Here is a 13,358-nt window from a genome sequence, read left to right as displayed (position 1 = left end):
GGAAACTGGGAATGGAGAAATTCACATGTAAATAAAGAAAATATCTAAAAGAAAAAAAAAAGAAAAAAGAAAAGAAGAAAAAAAAGAAAGCTAAGTTGTAAAAAAAAAGTCCCCCTACAAGACTTCAGTCCATCATCCAACCACTCAATGTCTAATTGGACAGAAGTGTTTTTCCTTAGAGTAGTTGACTGCCAAATAATGATTCTTCTGAAGAGATAGCCCAATTCAGATTCTTAAGTACAGCTGGATTACTTTTCATTTTACTAGAGAAAGTACCATAGTACCAAACACATATGACAGAAAGAAGACAGGAAAATAGACAAAAACTCATGATTTTGCTTATCAGGTACAGGCTTTACAATGACTTTTGTGAATAATACCATCCTGAAAAGCATACATAGCATTAGCATACAGTAAAATAAACAATAAGCCTGCATAGTTATATTTGTTTTCTCTACTATTTAGAGAGCTTATGAAATGACAATTTTATTTAAACAAGTGTTTTGAAATAATAACAGATATAAGTATGCAACTGTAAAATAGGTAAATGAAGTGGTCTACTTGTGAATGCCATAGATCTGAATTCTATTTCTTCCTCCTAATATTTAGGAGTTCGTTTCCAGTTCTTTCATTAAATAAGTGATCTTCCTGTTCTTTCTCTTGTACCTATTGAGTCTCATCAATGTGAATATTTGGTTGCTTAATGGTGTCCTTGGTGCCCATTAACTGTCCCTACTCTTTTTAATTATTGTTTCCTTTTTGGCCCGAATTGTTATTCGTGTCCTTCTTAAGTTCCTCTATCAGCATTGTGAGATATGCCTTTAGATCCAATTCTTGCTTTTCCGGCATTTTGGGATATCCAGGACTTGGTGCAGTGGGAGTACTAGGTTCTGATGAAGCCAAGTAGTCTTGGTTTCTGTTGGTAGGATTCTTGCGTTTGCCTTTCACCATCTCTTGATTTTTGGTGATAGATGTTCTTAGTGACTCTGACTGGAGCTTGTCCTGTCCCTGAAGCCCTGTAAGACCCCTGCAACTCTTGGGGTCTGTGCCTCCCTGCTGACTGTTCCCGGCTTAGGAACTCACAGAGAGAAGATGGCAGCTCTCACTGGAGACTCCAGGTCAAGGAGGTCCCTGGAGGCAGACCCGCCTCGTGCAAGGGAGGGGCAGCTAAGGTCACTGATCCACCTCTGCCACTTGGAAGCTGAGAGGATCCTGTCCCTGCCGCCTGGCAGCTCCCCTGCGACTCGTGGGGCCTGTGCCTCCCTGCTGGCTGCTCTCTGCTTAGGAACTCACTGGAAAGAAGATGGCAGCTCTCACTGGAGACCACACCTTAGCTTTCTTATTAGGAAATAATCTGTCAGGTGCTAGAGATGGACATCCAGATGCATTACAACACCCTCCCCCCTGTTTTTTACTGTAAACTTGGAAATATAATTCCCTTTTCCTAAATCAGTGTAATGTTTGGAAGCATATGAAAATTCTTAGCCTGTGAACACAGAGATTTTTTATAGTTTCTGAGCTTTTAAAATCCATTTCTCGGTGACATTCAAATATCCTCCATTATGTCCTCCTTTCTACTTAGCTTTTTTGGGTTGGTCTGTGAATTGTTGCATGGTTAGTCTGTACTTTATGGCTAATATCCACTTATCAGTGAGTACATACCATACATGTTCTTTTGGGTCTGATATTTTCTAGTTCCATCCGTTTGCTTGCAAATTTCATGATGTTCTTGTTTTTAATACTAAATAGTTTTAAATACTAAATATTCCATTGTGTGAATATACCATGTTTTCTTTATCCATCCTTAGGTTAAATAACATCTATGTTGTTTCCAATTTCTGGCTATTATGAATGAAGCTGCAAAGAAAATAATTGAGCAAGTGTCTTTGTGGTTTGATGGAGCCTCTTTTCAGTATATGTCCTCTTAGTTTTTGATCCCAGCCATTTTGACAGGTGTAAGGTGGAGTATCAGAGTCTTTTTGATTTGCATTTCCCCAATGACTAAGGATGTTGAACATTTAAGTGATCCTCAGCCATTAGAGATTCCTGAGTCAAGAATTCTCTATCTCTGTACCCCATATTAAATTGGGTTATTGGTGTCTAATTTCTTGACTTCTTTATATTATTTGGATATCAGCACTCTGTCAGATGTAGTTTTGGTGAAAATCTTTTCCTATTCTGTAGGTTGCTGTTTTGTCCTATTGATGATATCCTTGACAGTTTCATAGGGTCCCATTTATTAATTGTTTATATAAATCTCTGAGCTATTGGTATTCTGTTAGGGAGTTGTCTCCTGTACCTATGCATTCAAGGCTATTCTCCACTTTCTTTTCTATCAGATTTAGAATATCCAATTTCATGCTGAATTCTCTGATTCACTTGGACTTGTGTTTTGTGCAGGGTGATAAATATGGATCGATTTGCACCTTCTACATGCAGACATCCAGTTAGACCAGCACCTTTGGTTGAAGATGCATTCTTTTTTCCAATTTGTATAGTTTTTGCTTCTTTGGAAAAAAATCAGTTGTCTGTAGGTATTTGAGTTTATTTCTGGGTTCATTGATCAATTGGTCTGCATTTATGCCAGTTACATGTGGTTTTTATTACTACTGTACTACTTTTGTACTACTGTTCTGTAGTACAGCTTGAAATCATGAATGGTGACACCACCAGAATTCTTTTTATTGTACAAAATCCTGTGTGTTTTGTTTTTCCATACTAATACTTCCTAGTTTAGTATTCCTTCAACTTCATATTCAAGTTCTGTAAAGAATTGTGTAGGAACTTTGATGAGTATTATATATTGCTCTTTGACTCTGCATATTTCTCTTGGTTAAATGACCACTTATATTATGTAAATCCTACTGATACATGAGCATGGGAGAGCTTTCCTTCTTCAGTAAGGGGGTAAACAGAAGAGGGGAACTGAGTGCAAGATGAGCAGGGATAAAGCTGTAGCAGAAATTGAGGGAATGGCTAACCAATGATTCACCCCACTTGAGACTCATGCCATGAGACAGAGCCCACCCCTGACACTATTAATGAAACTCTGCTATACCTGCAGACAGGAGCCTAATAAAACTGTTATCTGAGAGGCTTTACAAAGAAGATAATGGCATCAGATGCAAAGACCCACAGCTAAACATTAAGTGGCCCACAGGGAATCTTATGAAAGTAGGGTAAGGATTTAAGGAGCCAGAGAGGTAAAGTGAACCACCCGAAAACCTACAGAATCAACTAACCTGTGTTCTTTGGGGGCTCATAGAGATTGAATCACCCAGCAGAGAACATGTATAGAACGGAACCAAGCCGTATGCATATATGTAACTGATGATAAGCTTGGTTTTCATGGGGAACCCCTAACAGAAGGAACAGGGGCTGTCTCTGACTCTGCTGCCTGTCTTTGTATCCCTTACTGCTATCTGGGATGCCTTGCCTAGCCTCAATAGGAGAAGATGTACCAACTCCTACTACAACTTGATAGGCCAGGGGGTTGATAGACTTGGAAGGTTCCCCTTCTTTAACTAGAAAGGGAGGGAGAAGTAGGGAGAGAAGGGGTATGAGGATAAGCTGCAGTAGGGATGTAAAATAGTATGTTAGTTAATTTTAAAAAGTTTCAACATATAAAACAGTGAAGCAGTAACTGGCTTAATCTTTGTAGCCTGCCTCCATTTTCACTTTCCAATTCTGAAGTCTCAAATGTTCATTGCTCTTTACTGATGGATCCAAAAGATACTGTTTTTTTTTTTTTTTTTTTAAAAGGAGATTTTCTGGTTGTGTTTTGAAAAATTTGTTATACCGAGGGCTAGTTGTTCATTAGCAGAATTTGCAAAAACATGGGTGATATTGGCAAAGGAAACTTTTCATTCTAAGGGCGAATTCTAATGTTAAGAAGAGGGAAGGGAAGACAGATATTAACATGAGAGTACAACAGATAAGATAATGGTGATCTGACATATAGAATGGAAATTGAGGAGACATCACTGAGGTGGTCTACTTAGTATCTGTTGGCACAAACAAAACAGTTTTGCTTGTTTGATAGTTAATAGACCTTGAAAGAACGATTCACTTTTTTCTTTTGCACCTACTGGTTGTTTACTCTCTATTGCAAAAATAATTTATTTGACAATTTACCTTCTTTCTTTGTTATGGTTTAAGGATCAGGCTCAGGACCTCATTTGCACTGGACATGCTCTGTGCCATGAAAGCAACTCATGTGTAAGATAACTTTAAATTATAGGATTTTCTGAGACAAGATCTTTAGATATGTCCAAAGCTGGCCAGGAATTTAGTCTGTAGCCCAGTCTGACCTACTTTCAATCTCTCTCCAAATCCCAATGCTTGCAATATAGGCAGGTGCCATAACATTCTCAAAAAAAAATTTACAGATGTAAAATAAGATATTCTTTTAAATGTCTCATAGTTAAAAAAAAAAGGAAAAATCATCTAACAGTTTCATTCACTAAAATAAATGGAGAGCTAAGTGATATTTGATTGAATATATATAAAATTATTTCACTAATCATTTTATTCTGAAAGCTTCTTTAGTGTTTTCAATTTTTGGTTTAATTTTTAAAAGATTTATTTATTTTACATATAGGAGTGGTTTTCCCACATATATGAATGTCTACTTCCCATTTCTGGTGCCCATGGAGGTCAGCAGAAGGCATCCAGTTTCCTACAACTGTAGTCTTAGAAGGTTATAAACCACCACATGAGTTCTAGGGATTGAACCCAGGTCTTTGTAAGACTGGGCCATCACTCCAGCTCCACACTTTTATTTTATACAAGCAGCAGGAGACAATTGATATTAAAAAGTAGCTTTTATACCTCTGGGAAATCTTAACTCAGAGGTTTTGACTTCTTTTAAATTTCTAAATCACTAGTGATCTCACAATTTTGCTATGGCAAATGGTAAAACCATTTTAATAAACATAAGGAAGGCTGGAGGATCTGGAGATGTGGCTCAGCAGTAAAGAGAAACAACTTCCATCCAGAAATCCTAGCTCACAAGTGCTTGGAACTCCAGCCTAGGGCATCATCACCCTTTTGTTTGTGTCTAATTTGCCATCTAGTATCCCATCCTACTTTGCTTGTTAATGCTAAGATGAAGATTGTTTCTACATCAGCTATAATCTGAAGACAATGTAATAAAATTATACTATGAAACAATATGCTACTTAAAAAAAATACAGTGCTATAATTAGCATGCCTCGGATAATTAGCCATAAGATAACCCAGGGCCAATGTGTTTTTTATTATTACTGTTAATTAACATAGTTTACCTTTGCTACTTAAAAATATACAGTGCTGTAATTAGCATGTCTTGGATAATTAGCCATCAGATAACAACCCAAAGCCAACATGTGTTTCATTATTAATATAAACTAACATAGTTTACCTTCTGCCCATAAAGACAAGCATTAGATTAAATTAAATCAGTAATGTGTCTGCACTCCCAATATTCAGAAAGAAAATGCAGAGGGATCATGAATTCAAAACCAATCTTGGATCTATGGTGGTTTCTAGGCTATCTTGGGTTATACAGTAAGACCATCTCCAAAACCAATGCAAAATATGAGCAATTATTTTAAGAAGTTCCTTTCATAGACGTTCAGTTTGACACAGAGATCAAGAACACAGCATCTGGACCACCTTAATTTCTAAGAAATCTGTTGCTTGATAAATGAAAGATGGGGTCTTGAAATGTGTAAAAGCACTTCCTTTTGGCTGATTTATAGTTGAAGTGAGCCTACAGATACAAATGGCACTCCTTTATGTGTAAGTTATCATTTATTAGATATTCATTTGTACTTTGTTGATCAGCATGTATTTTTCATCACACATCTCCAACTAGAAGTTTCTTCTTGAAATTTTACTAATTTTCTTCCTATGAAGGCTAAGCTACAGCCTTGGAGTCAAGATTAGCTATAGTTATAAAGGAGAATCACATCCGTGAACATTTTGTTTATTTAACAACCCAATTTTTAATTAACTCCATATCATTTGTTTGAATGACTGATTTCTCCTTTTCCCACTTTCCTTCTGGGACTTCAGTCAGTTCTTTGTTTATTTATTTACTTTTATTTTCAGTATTTAGCTCCTTGGATAATTTTCAGTGTTTTGATATTAAATCTTCTATCGATATTATCATATGTCCTCCAGTGTCTTTTCATGTAAAAGTTCCTCCAGTCCCTAAACTGTCTTTTCTTCATTACAGACAAACCAGCTAAGCTTTCTACTGTTTGTCTTACTCTGCCTCCATTTCCACCAACATTTTAATTCTTTTTGGACTTTCATGCTTTTTCCCTAATATTTTCTCTTGTGTAACCACCAGCGGCTACATGTACAAAAGGGCTTTCTGGAATGGGATCAAGGTCCTGAATAATTTTGGGGTACCGGAACTGCGGGAAGGGTTCGTAAAAATTAGACAAACACATGATGTGTTTTCAGTCTGTTATCTCTCATTCAATCCACTTTGTTACAAGCCAACCGGTAGAATAGGTAAGGCAAAACCCTTCCCTCAAGTTCATCAGCAACTTGACCCAATCAGCAACTTCTTCTTCAGTCTCTGGAGGCGGGACTTCCTGCGTAACTGGAACTTGGAGAGAGGTGTGGCAATTAGCAGGAAGTGGGCATAGAGGTGTGGTTATCTATGGAAAGGCGGGGTCTGAAGAATCAGTCCTCAGCTGAAGGAGGGTCACGATCTTCTGCTTCTCTCACTGTGTAATCTCACTATTCTCTTGACCTGCCTTAATTCTCCAGGTAGCCTTAATTCTCCAAGAACTTCCATTCCTTTTCCCTGTCTCATACTCAGCTCTGACATCCTTGCATCCAGGGTACTCATTAAGTTTGTGAAAATCAAGTTGCTGGCCTAAATCCTTTCAAGGCTATATTTTACATGAAAGATTCCCTAAAATAACCACTTAAATTTTTTTTCTTCTCATATCACTGTAACTTCATCAATTCTTCTGTTCTGCAACCCCAGTATTTTCTTCTTTAATTATAAGACTCATATTCAAACTGACATACATTTTTGTTCACACCAACCTCCATACCTCATCATTTTTGTGAATCTAGAAATCCAATAAATCTCCTGGGGCTTCAGATTCATAAAGATGAATGTTCATAAGCAGGAATGAGTGTATTGAAGGTGATGTATGCTTTTAGTAACTAGAAGCAGAATTTTGCTGGATCCCAGAGGCAGGGTTATTTAAAACTGTAAGATCTATGGGATCAATGTAGAGAGCAGGAAGATACTGTCAGTGGCAGACTGCATTGTTCAAGATGAGCAGGCATGTTTTTGTTTGTTGAATATTTTTCCTTTGATGATAACGAATTAACTGCTCATCCACACATTCCTTTTTCTGACAGACAGGCCATGAGGGCAATGACTATGAAAGAAAAACAACCTTTCTTCCAATGAATCACTAACAGGGTCAGACTAGGTCCGTTTTTCTATTTTATTCTTTCTACTCTGGGGCACAGTTTGCTCTGTCAGTGATGTTAATTCTCCTTCATCCTTCAGTAACCCGGGTTCTTTGTGATAAGAGTCTGTTTGGCCCTAAAGGCTATGCCATTGCATCTTTATTAGCCATTTTTCGTCTGTATGTTTCACAGAATAGAGAATATATGTTCTTGAGAGCATAATAATCTCTCCTAAAGGAATGCATGAGAAAGAATCATGTGTGTGATCAAATTTGCTGCCTTAATGGGTATCTGTGAGCATATTTCTGGCTACATCGTTCATAAAAACCAAGAAAGGAAATTAGGAGTTAAAATTAGCAAGGCTAACATCAAGAGAGAAAAGCTTTTCAGGTTTGATCATTATAGGAATGTGACAGGTACATTACAAAGTCAACTCAATTGCCCTTCCCAGAGCTGAGCATCTATGTGTAGTTCTGAATTCTACTTTTTAAAGTACTCATTGCTGCAAATTGCATGTGGTTTCATTTGGGTACAGGCATGTAATTTTTTTCTCTCTCCTACTATATAATATTCTTCACAAAGGGCTGTTTTCCATAGATATAACTGATATGGTTAGATTCTAACAGAACAGTTTTTAATGTAAATGGAATTACTTAGTTTTCTGGAAACTCTTTGACCTCACTATCTCTCTTATATTCAGGTTCAAGACACTGTTTGTGGCTGGGGAAAGATGCGATGTCGAGACCCTAGAATGGTCCAAAAAAGTCTTCCGTGTCCCTGTTCTAGACCATTGGTGGCAAACAGGTAAGTGTTTTCTAAACAATTCATGGCAGCTACTCAAGTTCTCCAGAGCATCTTTTCTGTGTGGACTGGAGGAGGCTCTTAGTTATACCAGACAGGATCCATACTACAGTTCTGGTTTTTCTAAAAATAATGTCACGTTGTTAACAGTGTCTGCATTAGTCACATAAGGGGATGCCCTTAGCCACAGATATACAGGTCTGATGACAGCCTGATCATCTTGGCTTTGTTTCTTTCACACAGTAAGTTGCTACATCTCAGTTTGCCTTTCCTCAGATCACCAGGATCCCCAGGGCTTTAGAGTTGTGGCAGCAGGAGCAGGATCAGCTGTGCTCTGTGTGCTCTCTAATTCAGCCCATCACTTCCACGGGATTTATTAAAGTTACAGGGACCTCTGTTCAGCCCTGGCTCATCAAAGTCTGACTTTGCCTGTGTCACTCTTGCAGTAGTTTTCTCCAAAACAATAAAAGTATATGGGTGTCATTCATTTACAAGTTTGGCTATGATATATTTTCCTCACATTAAGGGATCCTTGGGAACCAAATTGTTTATTAGGTAGATAAAATATAAGCTTTGGAAAAAGATAACTGGAAAAATAAAATCTTTCATCTTTACTTTTTATTCCTTCTGTTTTTGCATGGATGGCATGAGTATATTTGTGAGTTACTCAGTGATCTGGAATCCAATTTCCTCTTCATACTTTGCATATTTTTTTTATTTAGCTGTCTAAAAATAGTTGGCTAGTGGCCTTCACATGTTATTCTCATAAAGTCCAGCAATTTAGATAAAACCATAGATTTAATGCCATCAGTACTTAAATTTTCCTAATATCTAGGATAGAATATCTGCTTGGTATACAAATACTGAAGTTTCATGGTGCAAATTACTAGTGTTCTTAACAGTAGTTTAAACTTAGAGATGAGCATTTCTAATCACTGTCAGCCTCCCTTGAACTTGCTGTGTATGTAGCTTAGCACATTCGTAGATTACATTGTGTCAAAATGTTGGTAGCCCTTATAGGAAAGCAAAGTAAAAACTAAAGCGAAAGTTGATAGTTGAGGTATGTTTTATGTTATGCATTCCTTATTGTCTCCTTGTATGTTGCTTTTTGGAAAAACATGTTTTGTGTACATTTTTTTTTGTAATATATAGGTTTAAATAACTGACCAGAGCACAATACCTGTACCCTCTATAAAGGAAGAACATGGTGTTTATCTTTTCTGTATGTTTAGTTTCTAAAGGAAAACTTGTTTACTTGTGTGCATATTTTTAAGTATTTATGGACTAAAAAGATAGAAAATAATGCATTTAAAACGTTAGAGAAGTAATCGTGATGTCAATAGGAAAGAACATTAATAGTATCAATGTGCTCTCTATTATACATAAAAGTTGTTTTCCTAGACATTACTAAAAGATACAATGAATTTTCAAAAAGGTTTTCCTTGCCTGGAAAAAATGTAGATGTGTGTAACTAGTGCTTTCTAAAATGTGAAAAAAACTCACCAAAGCCTGTAAAACATACATACTTCTCAAAGCACTAACTACATACATCTACATTGATTATTACATATAAAATATCTGTAAGAAAAAGTAATTATCACTTTATTTTTCAATTTTATGGTCTTTTTTTAGAGCAGTGTATAGGCATAAGTATATTTAAGAATGCAAACTTTTAGGTAAGATCATTTAAAGTTGGGGAAATTATACATTTTTTTTTTTTTGAGAAAAGAATTGAGTACAAGAATGAAGAACATTTTTTCCAGAACTAAGTTAAAATCAAGATGATGCAGGTATCAAATGATAATTGTATGGATACATGTAAGCTCCCATTGCTTACTTACCTGGACAAGGTTACCTGAGATAGCCAGCTAGAAATTAAGCCAGGCTTCGGTTGATGAGGCCACAGCAAGCCTGAAGTTCTGACAATTTTATCAAGAGAAATCAAATATTTTATACCCTTGTCAGAAACAGAATATAGTGGTGATTGCCAGGATCAATACAGTTGTAGTTGTCAGAATACACTGATGTTTGTGAACTATACAGAATACACAAGATTAACATCCAAGATCAATGATCCTTTCAAGTTTCCTTATCTTCCAAGGGAACATACAGAGAAACACAAAGCCACCTGAATGCTTCACTGCCTGAGAGAGTAATTCAGCTTCTCTGGAACTGGAAGGCACACTGGGCAAAAGGGACCATGGACCGAAACATAAAAAGCATATGATGCATGCCTCTTAAGGTGGCTAGGCCAGGCTTACTCTATTGTTCCCTGTAGATACATAGTGAGAATCTTAACTTATTTGCATAGGAAATTATTTTTTTCACTTCAAAAATTGTTGTGGTAAAGTGTAAAGCAAAACTGAATTTCATCATTTGCCAGTACTTATTCTTAACATATGAACTATACTGCATAGATGCTAGGAACCCAAATCTTGTACTCTGAAAATAGAAGCAAGAGCCATCTCTCCAGCACCAACAGCTTTCCTTCTTAAGGCAGAATTAAAGAAACAATAAATCCACAGGAATAAAAGACAAAAAAAAGGTGATTATTAATTCACCAAGAAAAAAAAGGGGGTCTTCAGGGCTGGAGAGATGGCTCAGCAGTTAAGAGACCTGACTGCTCTTCCGAAGGCCCTGAGTTCAAATCCCAGCAACCACATGGTGGCTTACAACCATCCATAATGAGATCTGATGCCCTCTTCTGGTGTGTCTGAAGACAGGTACAGTGTACTTATATATAATAATAAATCTTTAAAAAATAAATGAAAGAAAGAAAAGAATCTTTATATTTTTAGTACATTGATAAATGTCCTTATGTTTAGCTCATCAAATAGATGTTTGCTTATCTTTCTAGATACATGCTTGAAAACACCAGACAGTGTTCCTAACAAAGCTTTGATTAAGGAGTGAGTTTCTTTGTTGTAAACCTCAAATGTTCTACAACCCTCCTCTTGTTATGTACATAGAAATTAATATTTTATAAACTTAAAAGCTTTGGTGAGTCTTCCACACAAATGTTGGCGTGAAAGACTCATGAACCTTATTTACTCTTTGTTTGCATTAATATATGTGTATAAATGAGCAGTTAGGAAATGAGTTAGGAAGTTCTTGTGTGCTATTTTGAAAATAGTAAGGAGTTACTTAATCTGTAAATAAAATCTATCATATCATATGATTTCAGCTTCAGTCAATCTGTTCATATAACTTTTTTTTAATGAATTGTTCTTACTTGTGTATGAAGTGTAGGTGTGTGTAGGTGTGTGTGTCTGTGTGTGGGTCTGTGTCTGTGTGTGAGTGTGTGTGTGTCTGTATGTGGGTCTGTGTGTGAGTATGTGTGTGTCTGTCTGTGTGTGGGTCTGTGTCTGTGTATGAGTGTGTGTGTGTGTCTGTGTGTGTGTGCGTCTGTGTGTGAGTGTGTGTGTGTCTGTGTGTGTGTGTCTGTGTGTCTGGGTGTGTGTTTGTATGTGAGTGTGTGTGTGTGAGTGTGTGTGTGTCTGTGTGTCTGGGTGTGTGTTTGTGTGTGAGTGTGTGTGGGTGGGTCTGTGTGTGAGTGTGTGTTTGTGTGTGTGTGTGTATCTTTGTGTGTGAATACTTGCAGAAGGGAGTTTCCAGTCCCTTGGAATAGGTGGTTGTAAGCCAATTGACTTGTATGCTAAAAACTGGACTCAGGTTCTTATGAAGATCAGGGAGCATTCTTAACAACAGAATCATTTCTCCACCCCTGATATTTTATGTTTTGTCACTCAAAGTATAATTTATGTTAACACCAACAAACTTTTAGAGATGAATATTCTCTTTTGACCTGTTAATAGCAATATTCTTTGATGTTTAATTTAATATCTACAATTTCCAATTGAAAGCTAATCTCTATGTATCTGTAAATAGACATGTCCCTCCCCCAAAGATTAGACTTTTTGCTGCTCATGGCAACTGAAGTATTAAGCTTCTGTTTTTGATTATAATATTGTAAACCTTTAGTGCTATTATGAAGAAATAAGTTTTGCTAAGTCTAGAAAGGTTTTATATCAATTTCACTCATTATCTCGATGGAAACTGAATTGCTATTCATTCAAGAATTTTATCTAAGCAGTAACTTACCTGCAAGACGATTGAAAAAAGCTGGATTGTTGACTGAGTTTTTCATTTTCAGCATAGAAATATGGAAATGGGTGGTATTATCACTATTTAAAAAGAATAATTAAAAGAATAGATAACCATTCTACTAAAATATAGCATTTCATGTACAACAAAGCAGTCTGAAGTTCATTATTTCCAATTGTATAATCCCCAGATAAAATACTGTATTGTTATAGGTAGATTTTAGGACAAAAAAGAAGCTTTCCCATAAATCAGTCAAGAGCATAATGTTCACAATAAATGACTTTTCATGTATTAAAAGATGTTCTTTGCAAGAATTCCATTGTCTGATTAAAGATGAGTTAAGAGAGTTCTTAAGAAAATTCCCCTCACATTTTAGACTAACTTCAACCAGAATACACTCTGTCCACATATAAGATTTACTTTTTTCTATCTCTTCCCTCTATCTTTCTTTCCTACTTGTTATAAAAGATGATCTTACTTTAGAATTAATTACAACAGAACATGTTAGGATCCTATTTTTGAGTCTCTCTCTCTCTCTCTTTCTTTCTTCCTTCCTTCCTCTCTTTCTTCCTTCCTTCCTTTCTTTTTTCTTTCTTTCTTTCATTCTTTTTCTTTCTTTTTGTTTCATTTGTTGTCATGTAAAAATAAAGGCCACTGGGCTAGAGAGATGGCTCACTGCTTAAGAGGACTTGACAATTTTGCAGAGGACACAGATTCAATTCTTACACTCATGTGATGTCTCACAAACACTTGTAACTTGGGTCCCAGGGTATCTGAAGCAAAATATTCATATACATAAAATAAATAAATATCTTAAAACATTTATTTAAGATATTTATTTATTCATTTCTCGTATATTAGACTCCACTGTTTTCCATCTTCCCAGTCAGTCCCCACTATCCAATATCTACTCTTCTACCCTCATAATTTTAATTTTTTAAAGCTCTACTTTGAATGATGTTTCTTAAACACTTTAGCCTCCATTGTAACACACTACTCTCCAAGGGTAATGAAAAAAAAAAAAA

At 36.3% G+C, this 13,358-nt stretch overlaps 1 protein-coding gene across 3 annotated transcripts in view; it reads left to right on the top strand.

Moving 5' to 3' along the window:
* Acss3 (acyl-CoA synthetase short chain family member 3) overlaps positions 1-13,358 on the top strand; it is a 353,004-nt gene that overhangs the window by 291,683 nt on the left and 47,963 nt on the right. For all 3 annotated transcript variants that reach the window (XM_031348853.1, XM_031348852.1, XM_031348851.1), the window contains one exon: positions 8,129-8,232. In XM_031348853.1, coding sequence (XP_031204713.1) covers positions 8,129-8,232 — 104 coding nt within the window. The remainder of the gene's footprint in view (positions 1-8,128; positions 8,233-13,358) is intronic.

Source organism: Mastomys coucha, unplaced genomic scaffold (genome assembly GCF_008632895.1).
Source record: "Mastomys coucha isolate ucsf_1 unplaced genomic scaffold, UCSF_Mcou_1 pScaffold4, whole genome shotgun sequence".
In the NCBI taxonomy this organism is placed as follows: domain Eukaryota; kingdom Metazoa; phylum Chordata; class Mammalia; order Rodentia; family Muridae; genus Mastomys; species Mastomys coucha.
The sequence above is the reverse complement of the archived record's forward strand: the minus strand, read 5'-3'. Positions and strand labels throughout refer to the sequence as shown.